At 39.7% G+C, this 24,145-nt stretch overlaps 1 protein-coding gene across 5 annotated transcripts in view; it reads left to right on the forward strand.

Annotated features, from left to right (window-relative positions):
* Nucleotides 1–22,559, forward strand: part of LOC137353119 (protein lin-28 homolog B-like) — a 333,596-nt gene extending 311,037 nt beyond the window's left edge. For all 5 annotated transcript variants that reach the window (XM_068019147.1, XM_068019137.1, XM_068019156.1 and 2 more), the window contains one exon: nucleotides 22,123–22,559. In XM_068019147.1, coding sequence (XP_067875248.1) covers nucleotides 22,123–22,498 — 376 coding nt within the window. In that variant the 3' untranslated portion in view covers nucleotides 22,499–22,559. The remainder of the gene's footprint in view (nucleotides 1–22,122) is intronic.
* The last annotated feature ends 1,586 nt before the right edge of the window (nucleotides 22,560–24,145 follow it).

Raw genomic sequence — 24,145 nt, forward strand, 5'->3', positions numbered from 1 at the left:
ACTGAAGTGTCAGCCGAGATCATGCATTCAAGTCCTGCAGTGAGTCTTGAACTCACAAACCTGTGACAAAGGTATGAGTACTACCAACTGAACCAATCTTGACACTAATGCCACAGACGGTCTGTGCACAGAACTGCCAATGAACATGTAGGAACACCAGGAGCATCTACGGAAGGAACCTTGTCTACATAGGCCATAAGTATAGTAGGAGCATCTCTCATGCACAATTGTTGGTGCACAAGTCAGTGGCAGTTCTGTGACATCATGCAGACTTGACAAGTGACGCTGCATCTGAAAGCTATGGCCCACAGCAACTCTAACAAAAGAGACCCCTGTCAGATGCAGATATATCAGATTAATCATTCATGTGGGTTGTAGTTATCTATTTCGCTGTAATATATCATTTGGCCATGCAGACACTCAGTGTTGTTCCTTGGACCAGGAGAACGCATATACAGTCAGCACAGAGAAACTCGTGACATATAAGAGGCAAAAGTAACAGAAGGAAGTATTTATCTTGTGATCCACTGGACCATTTTCAATTGCATGAGGGAGTCAAAGAGGAATTTTCCAGCTTATTTTCTCTCTTTATTGCCTGGATTTTTTTTCTCTGCTTTTCCCTGTAGTTTTGCCTCTCCAAGGCGATTACATAGCTGTGTGTTTGTGGGGGGAGGGGGTGGTGTAGGGGATAACTAGGTGTCTCGTCATAATGGTGTGGCTATCATGGGGTATGGGGTGCACTTGATGGACCAGTTGGTGTTTCCTAGTTTTGTGTGTTACATGCCTCTGCGAGGCATAGATAGGCTGCATGATATCATAGAAGTGACTGTGATTCTTTTGAGTCAGTTGCCCAAAAGGTAAACACATCAGAGTGCTTGCCTCCTGAGAAATCCTCTATGGTTGTATTAAAGGACTCTGCAGTGTTAAATTTATGACTGCTGTCTGGAGGATGGCTCAGGGAACTTATCCAGTGAGTAGCTGAATCTTAAAGTACTGGAAGACCTCAGGTTTGATGCTAGTCTGTGTTGAGTACAGTCAGGGTGATGCTAAGGGTAGGGCAATTGGTGCCCCAATGTGTAGAAAATCAGCCATGGTCCCCATTTCCGATTATTATCCAGAAACCCTCCACCACCGAGGAAATAGCTCATATGTGGACAGTGTGTGATGATGGGATCAGATTGGTCCAGGTGCAAAGTAGACCCTTACTTGTGGTCAAAGCAGACATATGAATAATAGCCACTTGGCAGAAATAATTGGTGCATTATCCCAACAAAGAGTGCATGCGTTCAGTAGATGGTCAGAAAAAGAAATGAGAACATAAACTTGATGCCAGTAGTCACTTTCCCTGGCATTGGTTATACACAGACTATCCCGGAGCATGTGGTACTTTGGAGTTATACAGCCACCCCAGTTGATGCACTGTTGCCCTGCCAAGTTCAATTAGCTGACTCACTGTTGTGGACTAGCTTGCCTGAGTTTGTAATTGCTAGGAGTTGTGTGCTCCATTGTTCCTTTGCACTCCTGCATTGCCTTCCCCTTCTTGCTCCACTGCAATACACAGTAGTCACTATACCTATTCTATTTGATATTTTCATTATTTGTGTTTGTGCTGATACTGCAAATTCCTCGTCATTACCTTTCAAATGCTCAGTGTAAGCCTGTAGTAAACTATTCACTTTAAGGTTTAACTCTGTAGCTGGGGAACGCTGCACAGATTCCTCATTAACAGCCTTAGGCAAAAATCTACTTTGCACCGATCTCGTTGATGCTTTTTTGAAGCAGTAAGAATCCTTAGAACAGCTCCAAACACAAACAAATAGTTTGTTTTCTACCAACGTTATATGTCCTTTTACTTGTATTTACTTTTTCAATAAAATTCTGGAGAGAAATATAACTCATATTTATTTAATATGTTGTTGAGTCTTTAAAACACATTATGGACCCTCTTCATAGGAGTTTGTAGCTTTTAGTTTCACAGGAATGAGTGATCATGTTGAGCAATGAAATAACTGGTAAAGCCGTATAAAGTACAGTGAAGAATCAATTGATTATTCTAGTCTTGGCTCTCTACATTTGGAGATTTAGGTATGTAATTAATGAGTATATTTTTTTTATGTTCTGGATTTTAACAAGACTTTGGTGATATGAAAATTTTTCTTGACTTCAAATCTTTAGCTTCAGAATGATGTAATTCTTGACCCATAACACAAAATTGAGTAACATGAAAAGTATGCATGTGTCTATATTGGAGAGGGGGTGAGGAAGAGTGGATTGTACTGGTAAAATGGATTTGGAAATTTATGCCAATATAAGACATAAGGCACACAGTTTGTTATTTATTGAGGTTGCATGGCAAGAGATGAGAAAATTAACATCAAATCTGAGCAAGTTTGCTGTTTACTCTTTAAACTCTGTGCCAAACAGAATCTTGATCCACAATTCACCAAAGGACAATTATGTCTCAGTTGCACTAATCCATTCAGTTTTTGAGGAGCCTGGATTTGCACTCACCCTGTGATTTGAGTAATTGGCTTTTCAGTTTGAAAAATGGAGCCACCTTGGTTGCAGAAGGGCAGTTTTAAATAAAGCATATGACCTATTATCAACGACTTTATTCAGCATAAGCCCCACTTTATAATTCTTGATATGCAAAATTTTTCCTTCACTTCACACCATGCTGTCGAGAGTTTGAAATTTGACGTTCCTTACTGAAGTTAAAACTCCGTCGACAAATTACCATTAAAAATGAAGAGAACCTAATTCTTCACTGATGCCCTGATGTTAAAGCTAACCCAGATGGGGGGACACAACATTTTTGGAATTCTTCTTAGGGTCACCTCTAATGAATGGAATCCAGAGCGTGCACATCAAATAAAATCTGAAGCTATAATCACAAGCCTTTTAGGTGTAACATCCTTCCAATATTTGTTTCTCCGAACTGACTTGTTCTTTTTCAAAAAAAAAATTCTCTTTGCTTCACTAGAATGAACTGCCCCTGATTTGATGAAAGTCAAAAAAAAAATGAAGGATTGCTACTGGGGAGAGACATTCAGTCCCTTGACGCACGTTAAATGCTGATTATCATCTACCATTTCAATTTTAAAAAGAAACAAGGATTTTGCAGTACATAAGGTGTGGTGGAAAGCACGATGTCTAAATTGTCATGCCATATATAAGTTGTAACGTTTATTTAAGTTTTTTCTTATCAGATGTGTTAACTTTTCTAGCAATTTTTAAGTTTGATAACAACATGTTGCTACCGAGGCTTAAACTTCTGAGCCCAAAAAGACTGTATAATTTGATTTTGTAAAAGAAAAGCTGAGAATAGCTCTGAAAGTTTGAAAGAACTCAATGTAAAAAGGAAAAGACTGCCATTAATGGTACAATTTCAGGGCACAGGACAAATATATGTCCTCCTCTGCTTATGTAATGGTCACTGCTTGAAAAATAAAACATCCTTTGAAGCGCCTTGAGCCATTTTGATATAAAGTGCTACATAAATTCAAGGACTATTAGGAGCAAATCAGACTTTCTTTGGTTTTACTAGTTTAAAGGAGCTAGGTATCTTGGTTGCCACTTGCGCTAGAATTGTTTGATACATATATAACAAAATATATATCACTTAAAATTGTTATGCTTGTTTTCAAATCACTCCATGGCCTCGCCCCTCCCTATCTCTGTAACCTCCTCCAATCCCACAATGCTTTGAGGTCTCTGTGCTCCTCCAATTCTGACCTCATCCCTGATTTTCATCACCTCATTGGTGGCCATGCCTTCAGCTGCCTCAGCTCTAAGCTTTGGAATTCTCTCCCTAAACTTTTCTACCTCTCGCTCCTCCTTTTTAAGATGCTGCTTAAAACTTACCTTTTTGGCCCAGTTTTGATCACCTGACGTCTTCTGATGTGGCTCAGTGTCAAATTTTATTTGATAACTACTCCTGTGAGGCACCTTGGGACATGTTACAATGTTAAAGGCATTATATAGATGCAAATTATTAATGATGACGAATTAGGGTGAGAGGAGGCTTGTGCACAGCATGAAACTCCAGCATAGACATGTTGGGACGAATGGACGGTTTCAGTGCTTTAAATTATGATGATGCCTGTAGCAATTAAACCATCATTATTAATTCTTAGTAACGAGTGCAGGTCAAAAGATTTGAGCCATAAAGTTATAAGCCTATCAACAAGTCATTTTCACATGTTAATGAAAATTAACCATAAACTTAAAAGAAATACTCCTGCAAAGGCAGATGCATTGGTGTTTTCTTTCAAAAGTTGTCATTTATTAATAAACATTAACAAGGAGCATGATAAGGCGATAGTCCTTTCTTGAAATTTTATTTAGCAAGTGTTTTGATTATATTGAATTCAGGATTTCCCCTCAATACCTCACAGCTGCAGTGACCCGGGTTCAATTCTGGGTACTGCCTGTGTGGAGTTTGCAAGTTCTCCCTGTGTCTGCGTGGGTTTCCTCCGGGTGCTCCGGTTTCCTCCCACATGCCAAAGACTTGCAGGGTGATAGGTTAATTGGCCATTATAAAAATTGCCCCTAGTATAGGTAGGTGGTATGGAAATATAGGGGCAGGTAGGATGTGGTAGGAATATGGAATTAGGGTAGGATTAGTATAAATGGGTGGTTGATGGTCGGCACAGACTCAGTGGGCCGAAGGGCCTGTTTCAGTGCTGTATCTCTTTAAAAAAAAAAATATGGGCACATAGACATTATTGCAAGTTACTCATTGTGCAGGATTATTCAATTACTTACATTTTGACATACATCCTTGGAGAAATTAAAGCTTTAGAAAATGGGTGTGGTATGGACATCTGGCATGAGTGATTGACGCAGAATGAGTAAATGGTAAGTAAAACAATAAGATACTCCCCCTCCCCCTCTAAAGTAGGTGCTCCGCAAGTATTTGCAAGTGAAAACTGCAGAGAGATCAGATTGAGAGAGCAAAGCTTTTCTTGAAAAGTAAGATTTTCTTCACCTTTTCAAAATATATTTTAACATTACTAGTCAACAAAACTAAGAATGGAAGATAAACTAATTTATAAATCAAACTAAATGTATACAATGGTATGTGAATTGTGTTGAGACTCTGAATGGATGTGGGGGACCTGACAGCAGGTTGTTGGTCAATTTGGTGAGGTGAAATGCTTCAGTGAATCGAATAACACAGTGCATACCATAGTGACTGATTAAATTGATTTGTCCATGGCCATTGCCTACTCTGGTTTTGAGGCCCTTTAACCTGCTTCTGAACTCTTCCAAAAAAAAAAACTAGCTCTTTAGGGGATTGAGGACCAAGTAGAAAGAAGTGAGCCAAACTTTTGATGGAGCTTTTAAACCTGCATCGGCAATATAGGTAACTTGCTCTGCAGGGTTTAAAAATGTTATTTTCCTGTAAGCCGTATTACTTGAGTCTACTTTTCTTTAATGTCATAATGTGGTAAAATACTTAAGGAATACTGAGGACGTGCTTGCAAATTAACAATATTAAGCCAATTTGTTTAGACACACTGAAATCCTAAATTAAGCTGGTGCTGGATCCAAAATGTTAGCCCGACAACTTTTTTTTAAACAATTGAAATTGTGTGATTTGACCAGAAATGTTGAATCTTTCCCATAGCTTAGGGTACCCATGCCATGATAGACATTCACACAACCCAGAAAAATAATGTTCTAGTTTTTTTACGTTTCGTTCATTTAAAATAGTTTTTTTTTTCCTCCTATACTTTTCAGACTATTCTCCATCCAACAGGGTTTCGAGTTCAGCCCCAGTCGCTGCATTTTTGGTTAACGTAACCTCTGTATATTCCTCTTTCCTGTGGGGAAGTGGTTTGCCTCCACCTCCCATCGGACAGACAGGTTGAGATCAAGATTTTGCCATAACTCTATGGTCAAATCTGCTGGCCCACCAACTAGGTGCACCACAAGCTGCCTTTCAAAAATTATTTTCTCATTGGAAGGAAAATAACTTATTGGGAAAGGTTACAGTTGGATTTTTTTTGTTTTTTGTCATTTTGGAAATTCAGTCAAGAGATAACCTAAAGTTCATGATGTTTACAAGGCATAGTTCTTTGGCTTAAAGTGTTACTGATGGTCCAATTATGCTTAGCCTGCCACAATTTTGTTGTTGCTCCTACAACACTTCATCAGGCCTTGTCAGCCAAAGTGAATTGAGCAGCAGATGGATGATGGGTCAAATGTCAACGTGCATTCCAATGAGGTTTCTTTTGCTATTTCGTTGTATCTTAAAAGGTGCACACAAATCTATTTTTTTTAATTCCCCATTTCGAATGGTAGCACAAAAGTGTTGCTCTTATGTTGTCAAACTCTAAAATTTAAATGGCTATATTTTATTATTTTTGCCTCACTTTGAAAAATTCTCCTCTGTGTTAGTGATATGAGAGTGAACAATTTATTTCAAAATTGAAAATTGAGACCAGCAAGAACGGAATTGAAGTTATGCCACTGTTTTATTTTTGTAGTAGGTTTTATACTTATCTGAATATATTCCTAATTAGAGCAATTATTTTATGAACCAAAATCAAAAATATGACTGTTATTTTAAAAAATGTTGTTGATTGCAAGATTGTTAAAGGTTGAGTTTTCAGTTTCTGTGATTCTCTTTACAACAGTTTCTTTAGAAATTAGCAGAACATCCATTTTTTGCATTTGGTAGATCTTTGCATATTGTTTGGTTCTCAAAAGGACCGAGCAACCTCTTGATATTGCTTCCAGTTTAATTTTCTGGCCAGCTGCTTACACATTAGTGCGTCAACATCAACTAATTGAGAGGCACCTTGTTTAAATTGTTTATTCAAAGCCATGTTGTTTTTTAAGTGATGTTTTTGCTCCTCAAATGATCCAAATCAAAATCTGAAACTAAAAGATGGATGGGTGAGGGTAGAAATTCCAGTTGTCACTTATGAGCACAGCGCGTGTGTACTGCCTTTGTGTGTGCTGATCTTATGCAGGCGTCAACCCATTTAAAACAAGTTAGTCAATATCTGTGGAAAACTAGTGTGCACAAATAAGTAGTTCAAGTTGATTAGTCTTTTGTAAATGAGTTTTGCTGATCGAAAATTCTACTCTATGAGGTGAAATGGACTTCAAGTTTGTCATGTGCAAATAAATTTCCACTGCCGCCTTTCCCTTCTCCCAAAATTACCTTCATTCATATGTGTCCACTCAGCAAAGCAATGTCCCAAATACCTGCTTTGTCGGCGTTATGGCATCTTGGAAGCACAGTCAGTAAAACCATCACTGACCTTGGACACGTTAGCTACACGCAAACCAAAAATTATAAACAAATCACAGCTGCTGCACACTTTCTAAAATGTCTTGGTGCATGTTGTGCAATATGATTTCACAAATGCAGACTAAATTTTATGTTGTCGGGTGCGTGGGAAATGTCCAACTACAATACTAGCAGGATTTTCCTTAAATGAGTGCAGCATTCTAATTGTGCCAAAGTTTGGATTTTTACCTAATTTATCTAAATCAGATTAACTCGAATTTAAAATTTGATTTGAAACTCAGAGCTAATACATGTTAGTTCGGGGCATTCAGAAGTGGGACCAGTAATTTTATTTTTGTTACATACAGATATCTTATCAAAAAAAAGGGTCAAAAATAAACCATCCGGCGAACAGAAATTGCAGAAAGTCAAGTGAGCGCTGTAGATCTGTGCCTCTAAATGGCCCAGGAGAAAAAAGTACTACCAGTTTGTAATGCAAAGAAACTATATTTTACCAGCAGAGATGAAATTTGATAAAGAAATAAAAGATTTTGTAGAAATCTATATTTACATTTTTCTCACTTTTCGGTTCTTTTTTTAATTAATTCATGGGATGTGGGCGTCACTGGCCAGGCCAGCATTTATTGCCCATCCCTAATTGCCCTTGAGAAGGTGATGGTGAGCTGCTTTCTTGAACCGCTGTAGTCCATGTGCTGCTTAACCTTTACTTCATGCCATTTGTCCACAAACTGGGAGATGATTATGCTTGTATTTTCTTTTTCTAATGTGAAAGTAAGTTGCCTCCACTCAGTTCCTCTCTTAGCCTTCTCCCCTGGATTTAGGTAGTCTATGTTTGGGGGAAATTGCAAGTAGGCACTGGACTGCTTGTATGAGATACAGTCCTGTAATCAAATAGGGGACCAAAGCTTGTGGTTATTATAGTTACTTGACTTTTACTTTATATCCTACATCACTTTTAACATTATTGTTCTTCCATTTAAATCGACATTATGCCTGCACGAACCAACCGCTTGGTTAGTCTTTGTCACCACATGAATTGCTTGAAACACTTGCCTGATGAGGCAGGTAGTTGTCACCATCCTGTCCTGACCACTTTGTGCATCTGTTTGCCTCTGCCCACCCAGCTGTCCAAAATAGCGTAATGTATAACAGAGACCTTTTTATCAGTGCTGTGGAGGCTGGGATAACCTATCTCCTCATAGTGACCTTGCATTCTCCTGCTGCTAGAAAGAGAAGCAGCAGGACTGCATCTGACAAACAGCCGGAGGGCAAGCAAACAAAGGCAAACAGATAAATTGAGCAGGCTGGGTGAGATAGGCGGTGGAGTAAATTAAAGGAATGTAATGTGTTGGCCAATAGAGGCAAAAAGAAAGAGATGTGTGGCAGTATGGTAAGCAGAGGCAGTTTGCAGGGAAGGGGGGGATAAAGATTAACGGCAGGTGCAATGGGAGAATTGGGAGTCAGCTAGGAAATGTAGCTGAGCTAAAACAATTGTCTGTTTTAATTTTCCCCAATGAATGAAATCCTAGGTTTCAAATGTTGCCTGCTATTATAGAGCTCCGTGCACCACAGCCCTGCAAAGCTTTTACACCAGGTTTAGTCTGATAGGTAGTAAAAGGGAGACAAAAAAATTCATTTTTAACCTAAGCATTCATAGTTTTTGGGAGTGGTCTTGATTTATTCTCTTGGTGATGTTACAATAGGCCGGCTGTTATTTTGATCTATGATCTACCACCCCAGTGGTGCACTGGATGATGTATTGACTCGGGCGACATTTAGACGTTCAGGGCGTTTGCCTGAAACAGATGTTAAGCTCCTTACAAGTGCAATTCAAAGTTCTATGCTGGTTGTAGGCCCACAAATGTAAAATTCAGGTACAAATGGGTGGAACTGATGCCGTGTGTGTCTCTACCTCGTTATACCAGGTATCGACTGTCTAACCAATGGCACTTAAAAGGACTCCCCCTGAAAGCAGCTTAAAAATAAGCCCAGGAAATTTTCAGTTATTTTTGTGGGCCTGAGCGAAGCAGAAGTGCCCCTCCTGAACCCACAAAAAAAACCCTGGCCCCATTCAGCACCTTCAAGACTCTTCCCCACTACCAGCTACACCCACCCCTTACTTCCCCGCATCACCACACAGACCTGACCTGCTGGCAAGCTCAGTTCAATGGTGGCATTTGTGTGAGGCCTAAAGCCAAATTTGGCGCTGGCCTCAGTCTGGCACCACCGGCATGCAAAGTCATCACTCTAGCAACTTTGACACAAGTCAAATTTCTTGGCTGTTGTTCCCAGTGATATAATTATTCCTAGAGATTATTTGTTTCTCTAGCAATGACTATACCAGTAAAAGGAGCATAGTGGGAAAATTATGAGCAGCTGTTCAACAAGTGAATTCCCTCATATCAATCTCTAGGCTGCCAAAAAGTCTAGTTTGTGCTTCTACAGTGACTGGGCTCCGTTGCGGTTATGTGTTGAGTTAGCTGTATAGGTACAGTAGCCTAATTGGTATGGTACTAGATGTTGTGGAGCTACTTTAAGGGGCATATCTAAAACATCTGTCCATCACCAGACAGGATGTGATTTATGGACCCATGTGATTGCTAGGCCGTTTTTGGAAGCAGCTCCAGAGATGAGATGTGTTACCCTACCTTCCTAATGGTGCTGTATATAAATTAGCATCTTCAATAAAAGAACCCACATTTTAGATTCACCAATCTTGTCTGTGTGATTGGTGAGTTTGAGTTAAGCAAGAGAACGCAACACTAAACTTGTGCCCCAGAGGGTTTACGTTCAAATCTACCAATGTCCGTTTGTAGGCAAGCACTAGAACAATGACCAAAAGAAACACCAGATTGAAAAACCCAACTGGTTCACTAATGTCGTTCAGGGAAGGAAACCTGCTTTCATCTACCCAGTTTGGTTTGCACATGACTCTTAATGTCCTCAGGTAACTCGGATTAGACAATAAATAATGGTGTCACCTACATCCCAGAAATCTCAGCTGCAAGAGTACTAGATCAGGATCTGGCTTGAATGCCCCGCTGCCATTTATTGTTTAAGCACAAAGATGAAGAATGGCTACCTGGGCAATGTACTCGATGGGTGGTCCACGCCCTTGAAACCATTTCCCTGCTTGCGTAGGTGCCTTTAGGGAAAAGATAGGGAAAAAATTGTAGGGCAAGACGAGTACTCCTTGAACTACAAAACAAAACCAGATTTTGCTGAAGATTGTTATTCTAGGTTTCACATTAGCTCACTGGCATCTCACAATATGTTCTTTACCAGAAACCCCATTGGTGCCTTGATGCACTTCCATATCAGATGAGCTATTGGTGCTTTGATGCATTGCTCTACCAGATGACTCGCTGATGTTTCAATATGCTGTAATGTCACATATGTAATTAGCAGATAAACACAGATTTTGAAGTTGCAGCTAGCAGCTTGGGAACCTTGAAGACTTGAAACTGTGCCTTTTGAAGCTTCCTTTGAATGATTCTTTTGCCTACATAGCAGTTACCGTACTTTAGAAATAGCCATTGTGTGTGAAGCACTATAAGACATTTCTTAGAGGTAATAAAGCATTATATAAATGTAGGTGAGTGATGAAAAAGATAGCCCCAGCAGAACTCAAGGTCTATTTCTCTAAAGTCGCAATATCACCTGTCACTGTGAAGTCTTTCGTTCAAGTTGATCTTCAGCAACGCAAGTCATGTTTAGAAGAGGTCACCACTGAGTGTCCAGAGCTGGTTTCTGATCTCCTGCCCTCTCTTTGCCAGAACCTCTGAAGAATTGGTGCAACAGCTCTTTATAATACATCTCCAGGTGTGCCACCAATCTTATGCCAAAGGGAGAACCCCTACAGAAATGTTTTACTCCTTAGTACTTCATTTTCAACAGCTTGAGGTGATTTTCCACCTGGGAATCTCCCAGTCATCAGTCAGAACTTCGGTGATGGAAGAACTACAAAAACTCTGGAATAAAAGCTGTTTTTTCTGAGCTTTCCATGGCTCTTTCACCAAAGTTACTCCAAACGAACAGTTAAAAACCCCATGGAAATGAAGCCCAATGTTATCAGCATCTCGGTTAGCTCCAGGTATCTTATTTCACTCTCGTATAGAAATTCTGTGCCCACTTTATGCCTTTACATGCATTTTAGCTTCCAGATAGTTGTTGATCAATTGCTAACAAAATACACATTGTGGAGCGATATAACTCGGTAATATTTTGGCATGTCATCCACAAAGATGAAGGATTGACCTGTTTACATGTTTAATTAAATAAACATTTCTATTATAATTTACATTAATAATTCTAAAGTTAATAAATGCTGCTGAAAATTAATTCATTTTATTTTCTATAGAGTACATTAAAAATTGGTATAAATTTAAGTCCAAATATGATATACAAATGCTAATTAATCTGGATGTTACGAGTGGTAGATTGGCATTTGTTAGATTACAAAAGTAGCTTTGAAGTTTGTAAGAATGAACTCAGCATTTGGTTTCAAACACTTTAATACACACACAAATCATATCAGCAAACTTTGGATCGACATTTTACAACACTAGTTCTCCACTGCTATCAAGGGGAACATTAGAAATATTAGTAACAGGAAAAGGCCATTCAGCGTAACAAGCCAATCTATTTTTATATTATTATCATTAAAAGGTAATGTCTAACATATATAGCACTTCAAATGTGTTAGCAGCACAAAAATCTATCATTCTTTTTCTTATTGACTCAAAAACACTAACGCTTCTTGCATACTTCATTGTCTTTCACCAGTTTTTATTACAGCTTACCCAACTCACTGTGAACAATGTTATGGGATACCTATTAATCTTGCTTAATACTGAACACTATATAAAAAAAAGTCACATTTTTCTAAGATTGTGATATTTGTCCCTTTTGCATCTGCCTTCTGCCTGTGCTAAGTTGGGTAAAAGGAAATTTCTTCCAGTGATAGAAAGCAAAGATCAGAATAAGTCTGGAGACCAATTTCCTATATTTGGGGTCAGAATCCAATTTGAAGGTCTATTGTATATAGCTTTACACACCTGTTAGTCAGTTATTAAAATAAATAACAAAGATGACTCACCGGCCTTAATTGATCCAGGTTTTAATATTTTTCTCCCATGTTCACATGTTTGTTTTTTTTCTAATGCTTAGTTACATGGGTTTCCGTCCCTTTTTGATGCTGAGTAATCTTTCCATCGACGTTTCCATTATTACCCTCTGCAATGTAATCTTTCCAGCTTACAGGTAATGCAGTTTATGTGTGATTTATATATACTTTTGCTGTGGCTATGAGAAGAGGTAATGATTTGTTCATTGCCCTGACACGCTCAGAAACTAGCAATTTCATCGCTTCTGCGGATATTTTCTATGTGAAAATTGTGGCTCTGGGCAGTGAATTTATTTATTTATTTATTTAGAGATACAGCACTGAAACAGGCCCTTCAGCCCACCGAATCTGTGCCGACCATCAACCACCCATTTATACTAATCTTACACTAATCCCATATTCCTACCACATCCCCACTTGTCCCGACATTACCTGTCCCTATATTTCCCTACCACCTACCTATACTAGGGGCAATTTATAATGGCCAATTTACCTACCAACCTGCAAGTCTTTTGGCTGTGGGAGGAAACCGGAGCACCCGGAGAAAACCCACGCAGACACAGGGAGAACTTGCAAACTCCACACAGGCAGTACCCAGAATTGAACGCGGGTCGCTGGAGCTGTGAGGCTGCGGTGCTAACCATTGCACCACGTGCCATCAGCTGCACTGCACCAATTCACTTGCTCTGCTTACAATACACCTGGGGTAATTAAGGAAAGCCAGCGTGGATTTGTGAAGGGCAAACCATGTTTAACTAACTTGTTGGACATTTTTGAGGAGGTAACAGAAAAGGTTAATCAGGTGTAAACCGTGGCGTGGAGTCAACTCCCCCTTGGCCCCTTTATTCCCTTCACCCACTTGATCCTGGCCGTCACGTAGGACTAAGTCCTCTTAATTCAGGCTCAGGCTGGATGTTTGGGATAACGGGGTTACAGAAGAGCCACCTAATCCACCGGCTATAGTTAATGGCTTAGTACAAAGTGGAGGAAACTCAGTCCTTTCTTTAACTATCAATTTACTTTATTCACGTTGTTGTACAATGTAAGACTAAGGCTTATAAACTTGGTTAGACAAAAGCATGCAACTCAAACTGGGTTATACAGTTAATAACAAAGCTAGCTAGAAATCGATAAGCACACCCACTAGGTTTCTCTGACTTTTCCCTGACCTAGTCACAGAAAACAAAGGATAATACCCGTAAAAGGGGAGAGCTGATGTTGGCCAGGCATTCCGTTCTCTCTCTCTTTTACGTCGTCGCCGCGTTGCTCACGCAGGGTCTTCCACTTCCGCGATGGTTGGTCTCCGTAGTTTCTCGCTGGCTCGATGCCTGAGATTCTCCATACTTATTCTCTTTCTTATATTTCCAGTTGGTTTAGGCCTGCTCACCTCGTTCATATCTTCCCCTTATTGGCCCAGGCCCAAAGACCCCGGTATCACACCGTGTCCAAATAAGGCTCTATTCTTGTGATCTCTCCCTTGTCTTGTCACATAAATTAATTAGTTCAAACTGGTTTTTACCAGCACAGGCCAGTGTCTGAGCTCAGGTTACTTTAGTTCATGAACTATCCAGCAGTTTGTAACAGATTCTGTACTTCTTGCAGCCCCTGGCCAACACAGGGCATTGCTGTTGATGTGGTATACATGGACTTCCAAAACGTATTTGAGAAAGTTTCACACAACAGACTTGTGAGCAAAATTATAGCTGATGGAGCAAAAGGGACAACATGGATTGGAAATTGGCTGAGTGACAGGAAACAGAGAGTATTGGTTAATGGATGTTTTTCAGACTGGAGGAAAGTTTGTAGTGGAGTTCCCCAAGGATCAGTGTTAGGACCCTTGCTGTTCTTGATATATATTAATGACCTAGACCTTGGTGCATAGGGCATAATTTCAAAATTTGTGGTTGGTACAAAACTTGGAAACACTATAAACTGTGAAGAGGATAGTGTAGAACTTCAAAAGGACATAGGCAAGTTGGTGAAATTGGCAGACAAGTGGCAGATGAAATTTAATGCAGAGAAATGTGAAGTGATTCATTTTAGTAGGAAGAACGTGGAGAGATAAGGTGCAATTCTAAAGGAGGTGCAGGAGCAGAGAGACCTGGGTGTACCTAAATCATTGAAGGTGGCAAGACACGTTGAGAGAGCGGTCAATAGAGCATACATGATCCTAGGCTTCATTGATAGGGGCATAAAGTACAAAAGCAAGGAAGTTATGTTAAACTTGTAAAGAACAGTGGTTCAGCCCTAACTGGAGTATTGTGTCCAGTTCTGGGTGCTACACTTTAGGAAAGATGTGAAGACATTGGAGAAAGTGCAGAAAAGATTCACGAGAACGATTCCAGGGATGAGGAACTTCAGTTATGTGAATAGATTGGAGAAATTAGGACTCTTTTCTTTGGAGAAGAGAAGGTTGAGAAGAGATTAGATAGAGGTATTCAAAATCGTGAGGGGTGTAGACAGGGGAAAAACTGTTCCCATTGGTGGAAGGATCAAGAACAAGAGGGCACAGATTTAAGGTAATTGGCAAAAGAAGCAATTGTGACATGAGGAAAACCTTTTCATGCAGCAAGTTGTTAGGATCTGGAATGCACTGCCTGAGAGTGTGGTGGGTGCAGGTTCAATCGAAGCATTCATGTGGGAATTAGACTATTATCTGAAAAGGAAGAATGTACAAGGCTACGGAAAGAAGGCCGATGAGTTTCACTAGGCAAATTGCTCTTTCAGAGAGCTGGCGTAGACACGACGGGCCGAATGGCCTTTTTTGTGCTGTAACAATTCTGTAATTCTGTGAACTGTAAGCTTAAGTAATTGTTTACAGTCACTCCATGTATACTGGACAGTTCATGTCACAGGTGCATGAAGTTACGATGTCTTAAGACTTGCTTTTTTCATTGTATGATTTACTTTTTGGCATTGGGCATTGTTCCATGGCACTATTGCCTGATAAATTCACACTGAAGGATTAATGATCACGATACTTCCTCGTGCGTCTGTGACATGAACTGTCCAGTATAGAATTGTACAGCAGACCAATAATGGACACGTCCACGAGAAGGGACTACTACTCATTGTATCTCTGTATTCGAGCAACTGATAATTGGGAGACAAATGTTATAACATAGACCAAGTAGACTCAGTCACTCTTTATTTCTGAAGTTAAAGCGATAATGGCCGGAATTTTACGGTGGATGGATGGGAGCTGGACTCCGACGTGAAGGTCGGTGGTAAACCCGCTTCTGCCTAACCCGGGGATCCGTCCCTAATTTTACGGGTCCCCGGGTTTTAATTGTCCCGAGGCGCGACTTCCACCCACTTGAGGGAGGAGGTCCCGCCTCAGTGAGCTGCTGGACAATCAGCGGGCCGGCAGCTCTTAGTCCCAGCAGCGCCACCGGGAGCGGTGGCCACTGCTGAGACTGCAGTCCAGCTGACACCATGGATCAAGGAGGACAGGTAAGTAGGGGCATGCCTCACCAGTGGGATTGGCCCTTCCCTGGTGAGGCTGGAGTGGTCGTTTTGGGGTGGGGGGGGTTGTCTTGGGTCCTGGGGGTGGGTTGGGATGCGAGGGCGGCCCTCAATCTGGCACCCTGTGCCCGACTGCCATGCACTCCCCCACCCCTCCCGTGGCGCGGGAAGGCCGGAAGCTGCCGCTGGACGGCCTTTCACGTCCCTAGCACACCTGCTTGCCACGGGTAAAATACCCTTGGAGGTGGGCGAGGGCCCTTGAGTGGCCGTTAAGTGGCCACTTAAGGGTCTTGATTGACCGCGGGCGGGCCGTTTCCCTCCCCCGCCCGACGCCGCAAATTTGTCTGGAGGCGGAAGTGGGGCAGGTAGGCCTCCCGGAGCCTGCGCTCAATTTTACGCCGCCCCCACGCCACTATCTGACCCGCTGGAGCGGCGTAAAATTCCAGCCAATGTGACCGTTCAGTGCTGGGCAATGCTCATAGAAAGAAAGGCTTTCATTTATATAGCGCCTTTCATGGCCACCGGACATTTCAAAGCACTTTGCAGCCAATAAATTGTGTTTGAAGTTTAGTCATGGTTGTAATGTAAGAAACATGGTAGCCAATTTGTGCACAGCAAGCTCCCACAAACAGCAATGTGATAATGACCAGTTAATCAGTTTTTGTGATGTTGATTGAGGGATAATATCTTCAAACTAGTGTCATGGGATCTTTTACATTCACCTGAGAGGACAAGTGGGGCCTCAGTTCAACATCTCATCTGAAAGACAGCACCTCAGACAGTGCAGCACTCCCTCAGTACCACAAAGGCATATCTGCCTTGATTTTTTTTTTGTACATCATACGACTGCATACAAATCTTTACATTGGCCCTTTCGGTGTTAAATGTTGACATAAAAGCGTGACTTCAAGGTTGGACAGAAAGTATGTGCCTGCACAGACGTTTAACAATAAACTAGTTGATCTCCTGTGGCATTGCACGGGGTGTCAAGGTTATCAAAGTGATTGATAACGTAGACATTGAAAAGATGTTTCCGCTTTTGGGGGAGACCAGAACTAGGGGCCATTCATATAAGATTGTCAATAATAAATCCAATGGGGAATTCAGGAAAAACCTCTTTACCCAGAGAGTGGCTAGAATGTGGAGCTTGCCAGTACGAGGAGTAGTCGAGACGAATAGAATCGATGTATTTAAGGGGAAACTAGATAAACATGAGGGAGAAAGGACTAGAAGGATATATTTCTGAGTTAGATAAAGAGGAGTGGAAGGAGGCTTATGTGGAGTATAAACACTGGTATGGACCTGTTGGGCTGATTGACCTGTTTCTGTGCTGTAAATACTATGAAAATGTGGTCTTCAAGTGAAGTCGGGTCAGGCGACAGGGAATAATTGCACCAAGGCCCATTTTAGTCTGGCCTTATTTTTATATTTCCATTAAAAATCTTTATGCCCACATTTATAACAGAAGCTGCCTCTGGTAACTTGCCATACTAGATCATTGTCCTGTCAGTAGTAGCCCATCTGATAATGATCGCTAGTAGTATCCATTTTCGCTTGCCACTGGCTGCAGTTTGTCTGAAGAATCTATGCTGCAGTATGAATGAATTACAAGTGTACAAAATTCCCCTTCTCTTGAGTGCCACATTGCTCTCATGACACAGTTGTATGAAGGTAGGCAGGCAAACATCTTCCAGGACTGTTACTACTGTTCTGAACCTACCTCTAAGAGATGCAAAAAAAGCTGTCCAAAGACAACTGTCCTCTTCCTTCTCATCACTGTGCATCAATACACTTGTGATTCATTAGTAAATGAAAAAACATTGCATTTATATAATACCTTTCACACCCTCAGAGAATAATCTATTAATAATTTTGATTCTGTTTAGGCACTGCAAAATAAATAATGGCATTTGACAACCATCAATAGATTTCCACCATGCCCTTCCTGAATCCGTCAAAGTGAGGAACCATTTTTACAACTCAAAGACTATTGGGGTTAAAACCATTACAACCTACATCCTTTATTAACATGTCTTATTGACATGTTAGGTTAATGTGTTACACTGTTAATAAGGTGTGTGAGGGAAAGTATTCATACCCTTTTGAAAAGTAGCAATATCATTGCTATTTTAATTGTGTTAATAACATACTGCATGTCTCACTGAGTGATTTTTATGGCACTCATTAAGACGATATGCATAAGTTTACTTGTGAGTTATGTCCACTTCTGTCATGCAATAAAAGTTGAAACTCAGTCTGTAATATTGTGCAATGCGTAGTGTCGTAACAGAGAAAATAAGGGGTTGTGTTGGTGTAATTCCCTTCCCTCAAATGCACTGCAATTTCTTCCTCTTCTATTCCAAAGATACTGACGGTGAGAACTTTTTTCAACTTTAATTTAGAGAAATACAATCTAGAAATAACTATTAAAATTTTTTGGCTATAAATCTAGAAGGGAGAGGAAATATGACAAAACTTCAGTCTCTTTTTAGATTCCTGTGTTAGTTTGTAATGGTTTTGACCCGAATAGTCTTTGAGTTGTAAAAACAGCACCTCATTTTAATGCAACTCAGGGAGGGGATAATGGAAATTTATTGATGGTTGTCAAATGCTTTTATTAATTTTGCAGCCCCTAAACTGAGTCACAATAATTAATTGCATACAAACCTCAATCTCCATCTCTATGGTTGTGTAGAATGTTTTCCATCTCTGGTATAATCTGGTTTTTGAAGGAGAGTATAACAAATTCAGATTCTCCCCATATAGTTTGCACGCTTTCAATCCTCTATAAGTATCTATAAGTAAGATCTATAAGTAAGTTTGGTTAAAATTATAGTGTTACAATGGCTCTGTATGCACAGTATTGCTCTGTAATGTTTTCATATTGTGACGCACAGTCAAGGGATAACTCACTGGAATCACTTTTCACCCACACTCCATTATATAACTGTGCCCCCACACCCTCAACCTGAACTTAGGAAAGCAGGAGTATCATAGACCCGTAAACATAAGAGTCTGCAAATGTGCTGTTGGGAACTAGCTTCACAAAAATGAATGAGGGGGATTGAGCCCTCACGTTTCTATGGATTGGCATTCTGCAGCAGAGCCCAGCACCACTGTAACAGTAAAAGCAAGACAGTTTGTCTGGTACAATGGAAAAAGGCAATAAAAAAAGTGCCTTTAGAAAGGATCTTTTGGAGGGTAATTGCTGTCTAAAGGCAATATGTACACTGTAGATTAAGCAAACCGCTTATTGTAAAACTAAGAAGGGATCAGGAACATCCCAAATTACCCGCATGCAAAGACAATTAGCTCTTTTTTTTATGTGTCATCTTTGTGCCAGTCTTGTACACACCCAACAAGAAGCCAAGTCTGTGCATAAGCAAGGGGGTGAAAGGGTTATCAGGAGTAGGCGGGAATGTGGAGTTGAGGTTACAGTCATATCAGCCATGATCTTGTTGAATGGTAGAGCAGACTTGAGGGGCCGAGTGGCTTACTTCTGCTCCTAATTCATATGTATGTTCATATGTTTACAACCTCAACAACTCACATCAAAACTGCTGACTCAGGGAAACTCCGGACGCAAAAGAGTTGTGAAGCTGCAGAATTCACTTTCAAGATTCAAGGTTGAGACAGTTTCTGCCTTTGCAAACTATCTAATTTAAAAGTTGCATCCTCGTGTTTAATTCCCTTCATGGCTTCATAATGTTGCTGCCACAGTGGTGGCAGATAGGCAATTCAAGAATATTGGCTTGCTGAGCACTTTATGTAAATACGTTGTGAACTATGCTTGTAAAATTGAGAAAGGCACAAGTATATGCCAGTTATTTTAAGGAGTACAACTAAAATTTTGACTTATGCTGCATTTTGATCTGCAAGAATTTATGAACAAAGTATCGGGATTTATGCGTTTTGATCCTCTAACATTCAATTAAGCTCGATTTAAGGCCTTTAAATAATATGGGCCAAGCTGTGCTTAATCTATAGCATTGAATGCTTAAATTTTGCTCCAATCCAGATTGGATCTTATGTTTTATACGCAGTCATGAAACATTACCCTAATGATAATCAGTAAAAGGGCCCATGGTAATATTTCACACAGGCTTTACTGCCCTCTAGTGGTAACTTGAATATTTTTGGTACATTTGAAATAAACAATAATGGCATAAAATGTCTTCCAATAATGTATTGTCTTTCTTCTGTTTCCTGATTGCAGCAATGCATTTGAAAGCTATGTTTCACATTCTGATATTTTTCACTCCTCAGCAGTGGTATATATGTGTTGGGGTGGGGGGATTTGAAACTTACTTGCTCTCTTTTTCCTCTCGCACATTCTCATTTTCTCTTGTGCTCTCTTTTCTCTTCCTCCCTCCCCCTCCCCTTGCAATCTGTTTACATGTAGCAAATAATTGGAGGACTTTTCCAGCATTTTGTTAGACCTATATACTTTCTGACTACAGTTTCAAAGATTGTCATATAATGAGATACATTGAATTTACAGTTTTACTATACTGTTGAAGAACATGCATGGTACTTGGATGGCTCTGGCTGAGCTAGATTCATGCAATGGTACAGAACAGAAACAGACCAATTTTCTGATCAAGCCTGTACTCCCAACACTTCAACATGTATTTTATCCCTCACTAAGCCCTGTCTTTGCTCCCTTTCACTGCTTGCTTCTCTTCTTTCTCCTGGAACATCAATGCTGCAATTCTTTTTACAGTCCTATGATCCAACACCCAGTCTGTTGTACATCCCTCCCTCCACTCGTGCCTCCTTATCCCTCGCCTATGCAAAGCATAGAGATACCATCCCCTTCACTCAGGGTTTTTACCTAAAGCTCTTTAACCTGCTATGTCTCACCTGCCTCAAAATCTTCTTCACAACTGAACCTCTCTGAATAAGATCCACTCTTGCATCTCATTCAGTGTCCATCGTAAACCTTACAGTATATCTTAAGACATTTCATAAAGTGAAAGACTTAATATAAATCTAAGCTATTGAGTCAGCCTATCCATACTTATGCTCACATACTGTTAACCTCAGAAAAACGTTAATTGATTCACTTTTTAGTGCAAATGTTAAGGTCATTGTTTTATTTGCAAATAAATGCTTGTGGTTAATTTAGTAAGTTGTGATCTTTAGCAAAACTGTGCTTGTATCTACATCCCACTAGAATTACTCTCTTAGACTTGAATAGCTCTTTATTTGTAAAATACTTTGTAAAAATATAAATTTTTCGACTGTGAAGTAAGGTCATTGTCACCTCTTTCACATTTGTCTTTAGAAGATGTTGCAATTGCTTCAGGAATAAAAATTTCAAGCTCACGAGCTCCACTGACAAAAGGTTACTCTGGATCTGTTGAATTGAGGTATTAATGTTGAAAGCAAATATGTTGACAGCAGCAACAGGACAGAAACCAAAAAAGCTGAAGAGAATGAGCATTTTTTGTAGTTCTCACCTTGGCAAGGAGTGTTGGCTTTTAGTGCTGATTTGATTTTCAAGTTGAATGTATAGGAAGCTCTGAAAGCGACAATCCGCCAAGAATTTCCTGGGAGCTGCTTCCACCTAACTACCATAATGCCACTGGAAGTATAGGAAACCTCCCCCACTACCCATTTACATCAGCAGGAGTAACCCTAATGAAATGTATGAAGCATAGAGCTTAAGAAAATTTCAAATTATCATTTTTTTTAAGGTTAGAAATAAAAACAGAAAATGTTGGGAATACTCAGCAGGTCAGGCAACATCTATGGAGAGAAACAGAGTTTACATTTTAGTCCTTTTGTCTCTTTTAAGGTCATTAGGAAAAGCTTTGAAAATTGAATCTTGTTTCTTAAATATACCCCCTGGATCATTAGTAATGATTCATTACTCAGGCATCTAGTCAAAAATTACCTCAAAGATTTTTATCTTGTCTCCACAGACATATATCATATAATTGTGAAATGAATATTCTTTTCTAAAATGATCATTGTAGGTTGTGACGATGTGAGTTTTATCATGATATAAACTACCAACTACATCATTACAGTATTTATAGTCACCATAATATTCTGATTTCTTTTTCCAATTTTGTCTTCATTATGTAAAATCTGCCATTATAATCTCTTGTGGATTCATCATGAATATTGTGTTTTGCAACAGTGCAGGCAAAACATTTTGCAGTACATAAACAGAGGAATGATGTCCCCACTGTGGATACATCTACTTATAAATTTGATTGCAAACTATTATCATATATCTCCTTTTATTTCAATACAGATGTTATAACTGTGGCGGCCTTGATCATCACGCTAAGGAATGTAACCTACCTCCTCAGCCAAAGAAGTGCCATTACTGCCAGAGCATCATGCACATGGTAGCTAACTGCCCCCTCAAAACTGTTCCACCGCAGTCCCTTATTCCTCAGGGAAGATATGAAGCAGATCCTCAACCTTCCACCTCTGCATATGCTGCTTTCCCTAGAGAAATAGGAGGGGCCCAAGGCTACCCAGCTCTGTCGCATCTTCAGGAGGGAAAACCAGAGACTGAACACTCTGGTAAGACATCCCATGAAGCTTCTTCAAGCAAGTTGTCTGCATCCCCTGAAGAACCAAGCAGAAAGGGGCCTTCCATTCAGAAACGGAAAAAAACATAAAGCAAGCTACATGACCACTTTTGACATTTTTTTTAATAGGATCCTAAACTACCTCATACTTGCAAAAGTACAGGGGAAGTAAATTCACATACTGCAGCTCCTTTTTTGGGGAAAAAAAAGACCTAGTGAATCAACTGAAACTTTTAAACTGGTCAATTCACTCCATGCAAAGAGTTATTATTGGACTACTTTCATGCACGTCCACTGTGCCCTACCTTTTACCTTTATATGCAGAAACTTCTATAAAGCACCCAGCTGCATATGTGTTTCAGTGTCAATTTTCCATGTTTAATTCCCTCGACTTTTCTAATCTTTTATAACAAGTACTGTTCACAGTCCCTTTGGTATCCTCCCGGAATTGCAAAGCAATACACAACACTACGATCAACCCTGGAACTTTCTTCAGAGGCTCCATTCCATTCAGTGGGTAGCTGAAACGTTAAAACATGTTAAAAACCAAAGGAAATCAAGATGTGGATGCTGCCAGAGCTGAGGTACCAAGGAAATCAACAGATATCTAGTTGGATATCAACTTTATATATATATATATATATATATATATATATATATATATATATATATATATATAATTAATAATACACGGCAGTGTCTTACTTCTGTAGGCAATATTCATCATTGAGATGCTAGCCACTGCCATGAATCTTAACGTTAGGGGAGTCGAAGCTACAGATAATGTGAATGTGTTTGTGTGTTTATGTTGCAAGTGCTTTTTGGTTTTATTTTGTTAATTGTGTTTTAAACTCAAATCTGTGAACACTGTAGTATGTTATATATATATATATATATATATATATAGATATACATACAAAAAATTAAAAAGTGCAGAATATTTGAATGCCATTTCTGCTAATGTTCTGCAGTAAACACCTAAGCAGCAGTTGGCATTGTTTCCGCTCCCAGGTACAATAGTTGCAGTATTAATTCACATAATGTCAGATGATTCCAGCATCAGTAACTCTGCAGTTAATTCAATAATTTCAAATGTCTATTGGATGCCAGCCTCCACAAAGTTGACTCTTGATCCGGAATTTGGCCACTGAAGAAAAGGTGTGCATTTCAGTTAAAAAAAAAAATTAATCTGAGTGTAACGTACTATTTCATTTTGTAATACCATGTACCCAGGTGCTGAAGTTCATATTGAAAAAATGGGGTGAGGTTTAGACATGTTCTTGTTTGTTATGCCATAGCATACCTCTCTCTGCAGTGAAGGAAAATTGTACGTTTTTCTTACAGTTCATTAATTTTAATCCTGTCAATGCTGATTTTGGAATTGCCACAACCCTTGAGAATTTAAAACAAATTTTACAAATGAGTAATAGTGTGGCAGATACATTTTACCAAAGCATTCTTTGAAAGGGGAAAAATTGCTGATGTGAACAATTTACAATTTTATAAATTAGCCAACATGGTGATCTGCAGATAAATTATCAAGGGAGCAGATAGGCAAGCTTACATGTTTAATTTTACAAGAAACACAGAAATGGTTCTGCTGCTAACAACCCAGAGGTTTTAGTATGGGATATTTCACAATACATGATATAGGTGTAAAGCCCATTGACTACAAATTGGCAGAAATTCTATCCCATGGGCCTTGTGGAGTTTTAGGGAGTAGTTTGTTTAGATCCT

The sequence above is a fragment of the Heterodontus francisci genome, chromosome 3, assembly GCF_036365525.1.
Source record: "Heterodontus francisci isolate sHetFra1 chromosome 3, sHetFra1.hap1, whole genome shotgun sequence".
Classification (NCBI taxonomy): domain Eukaryota; kingdom Metazoa; phylum Chordata; class Chondrichthyes; order Heterodontiformes; family Heterodontidae; genus Heterodontus; species Heterodontus francisci.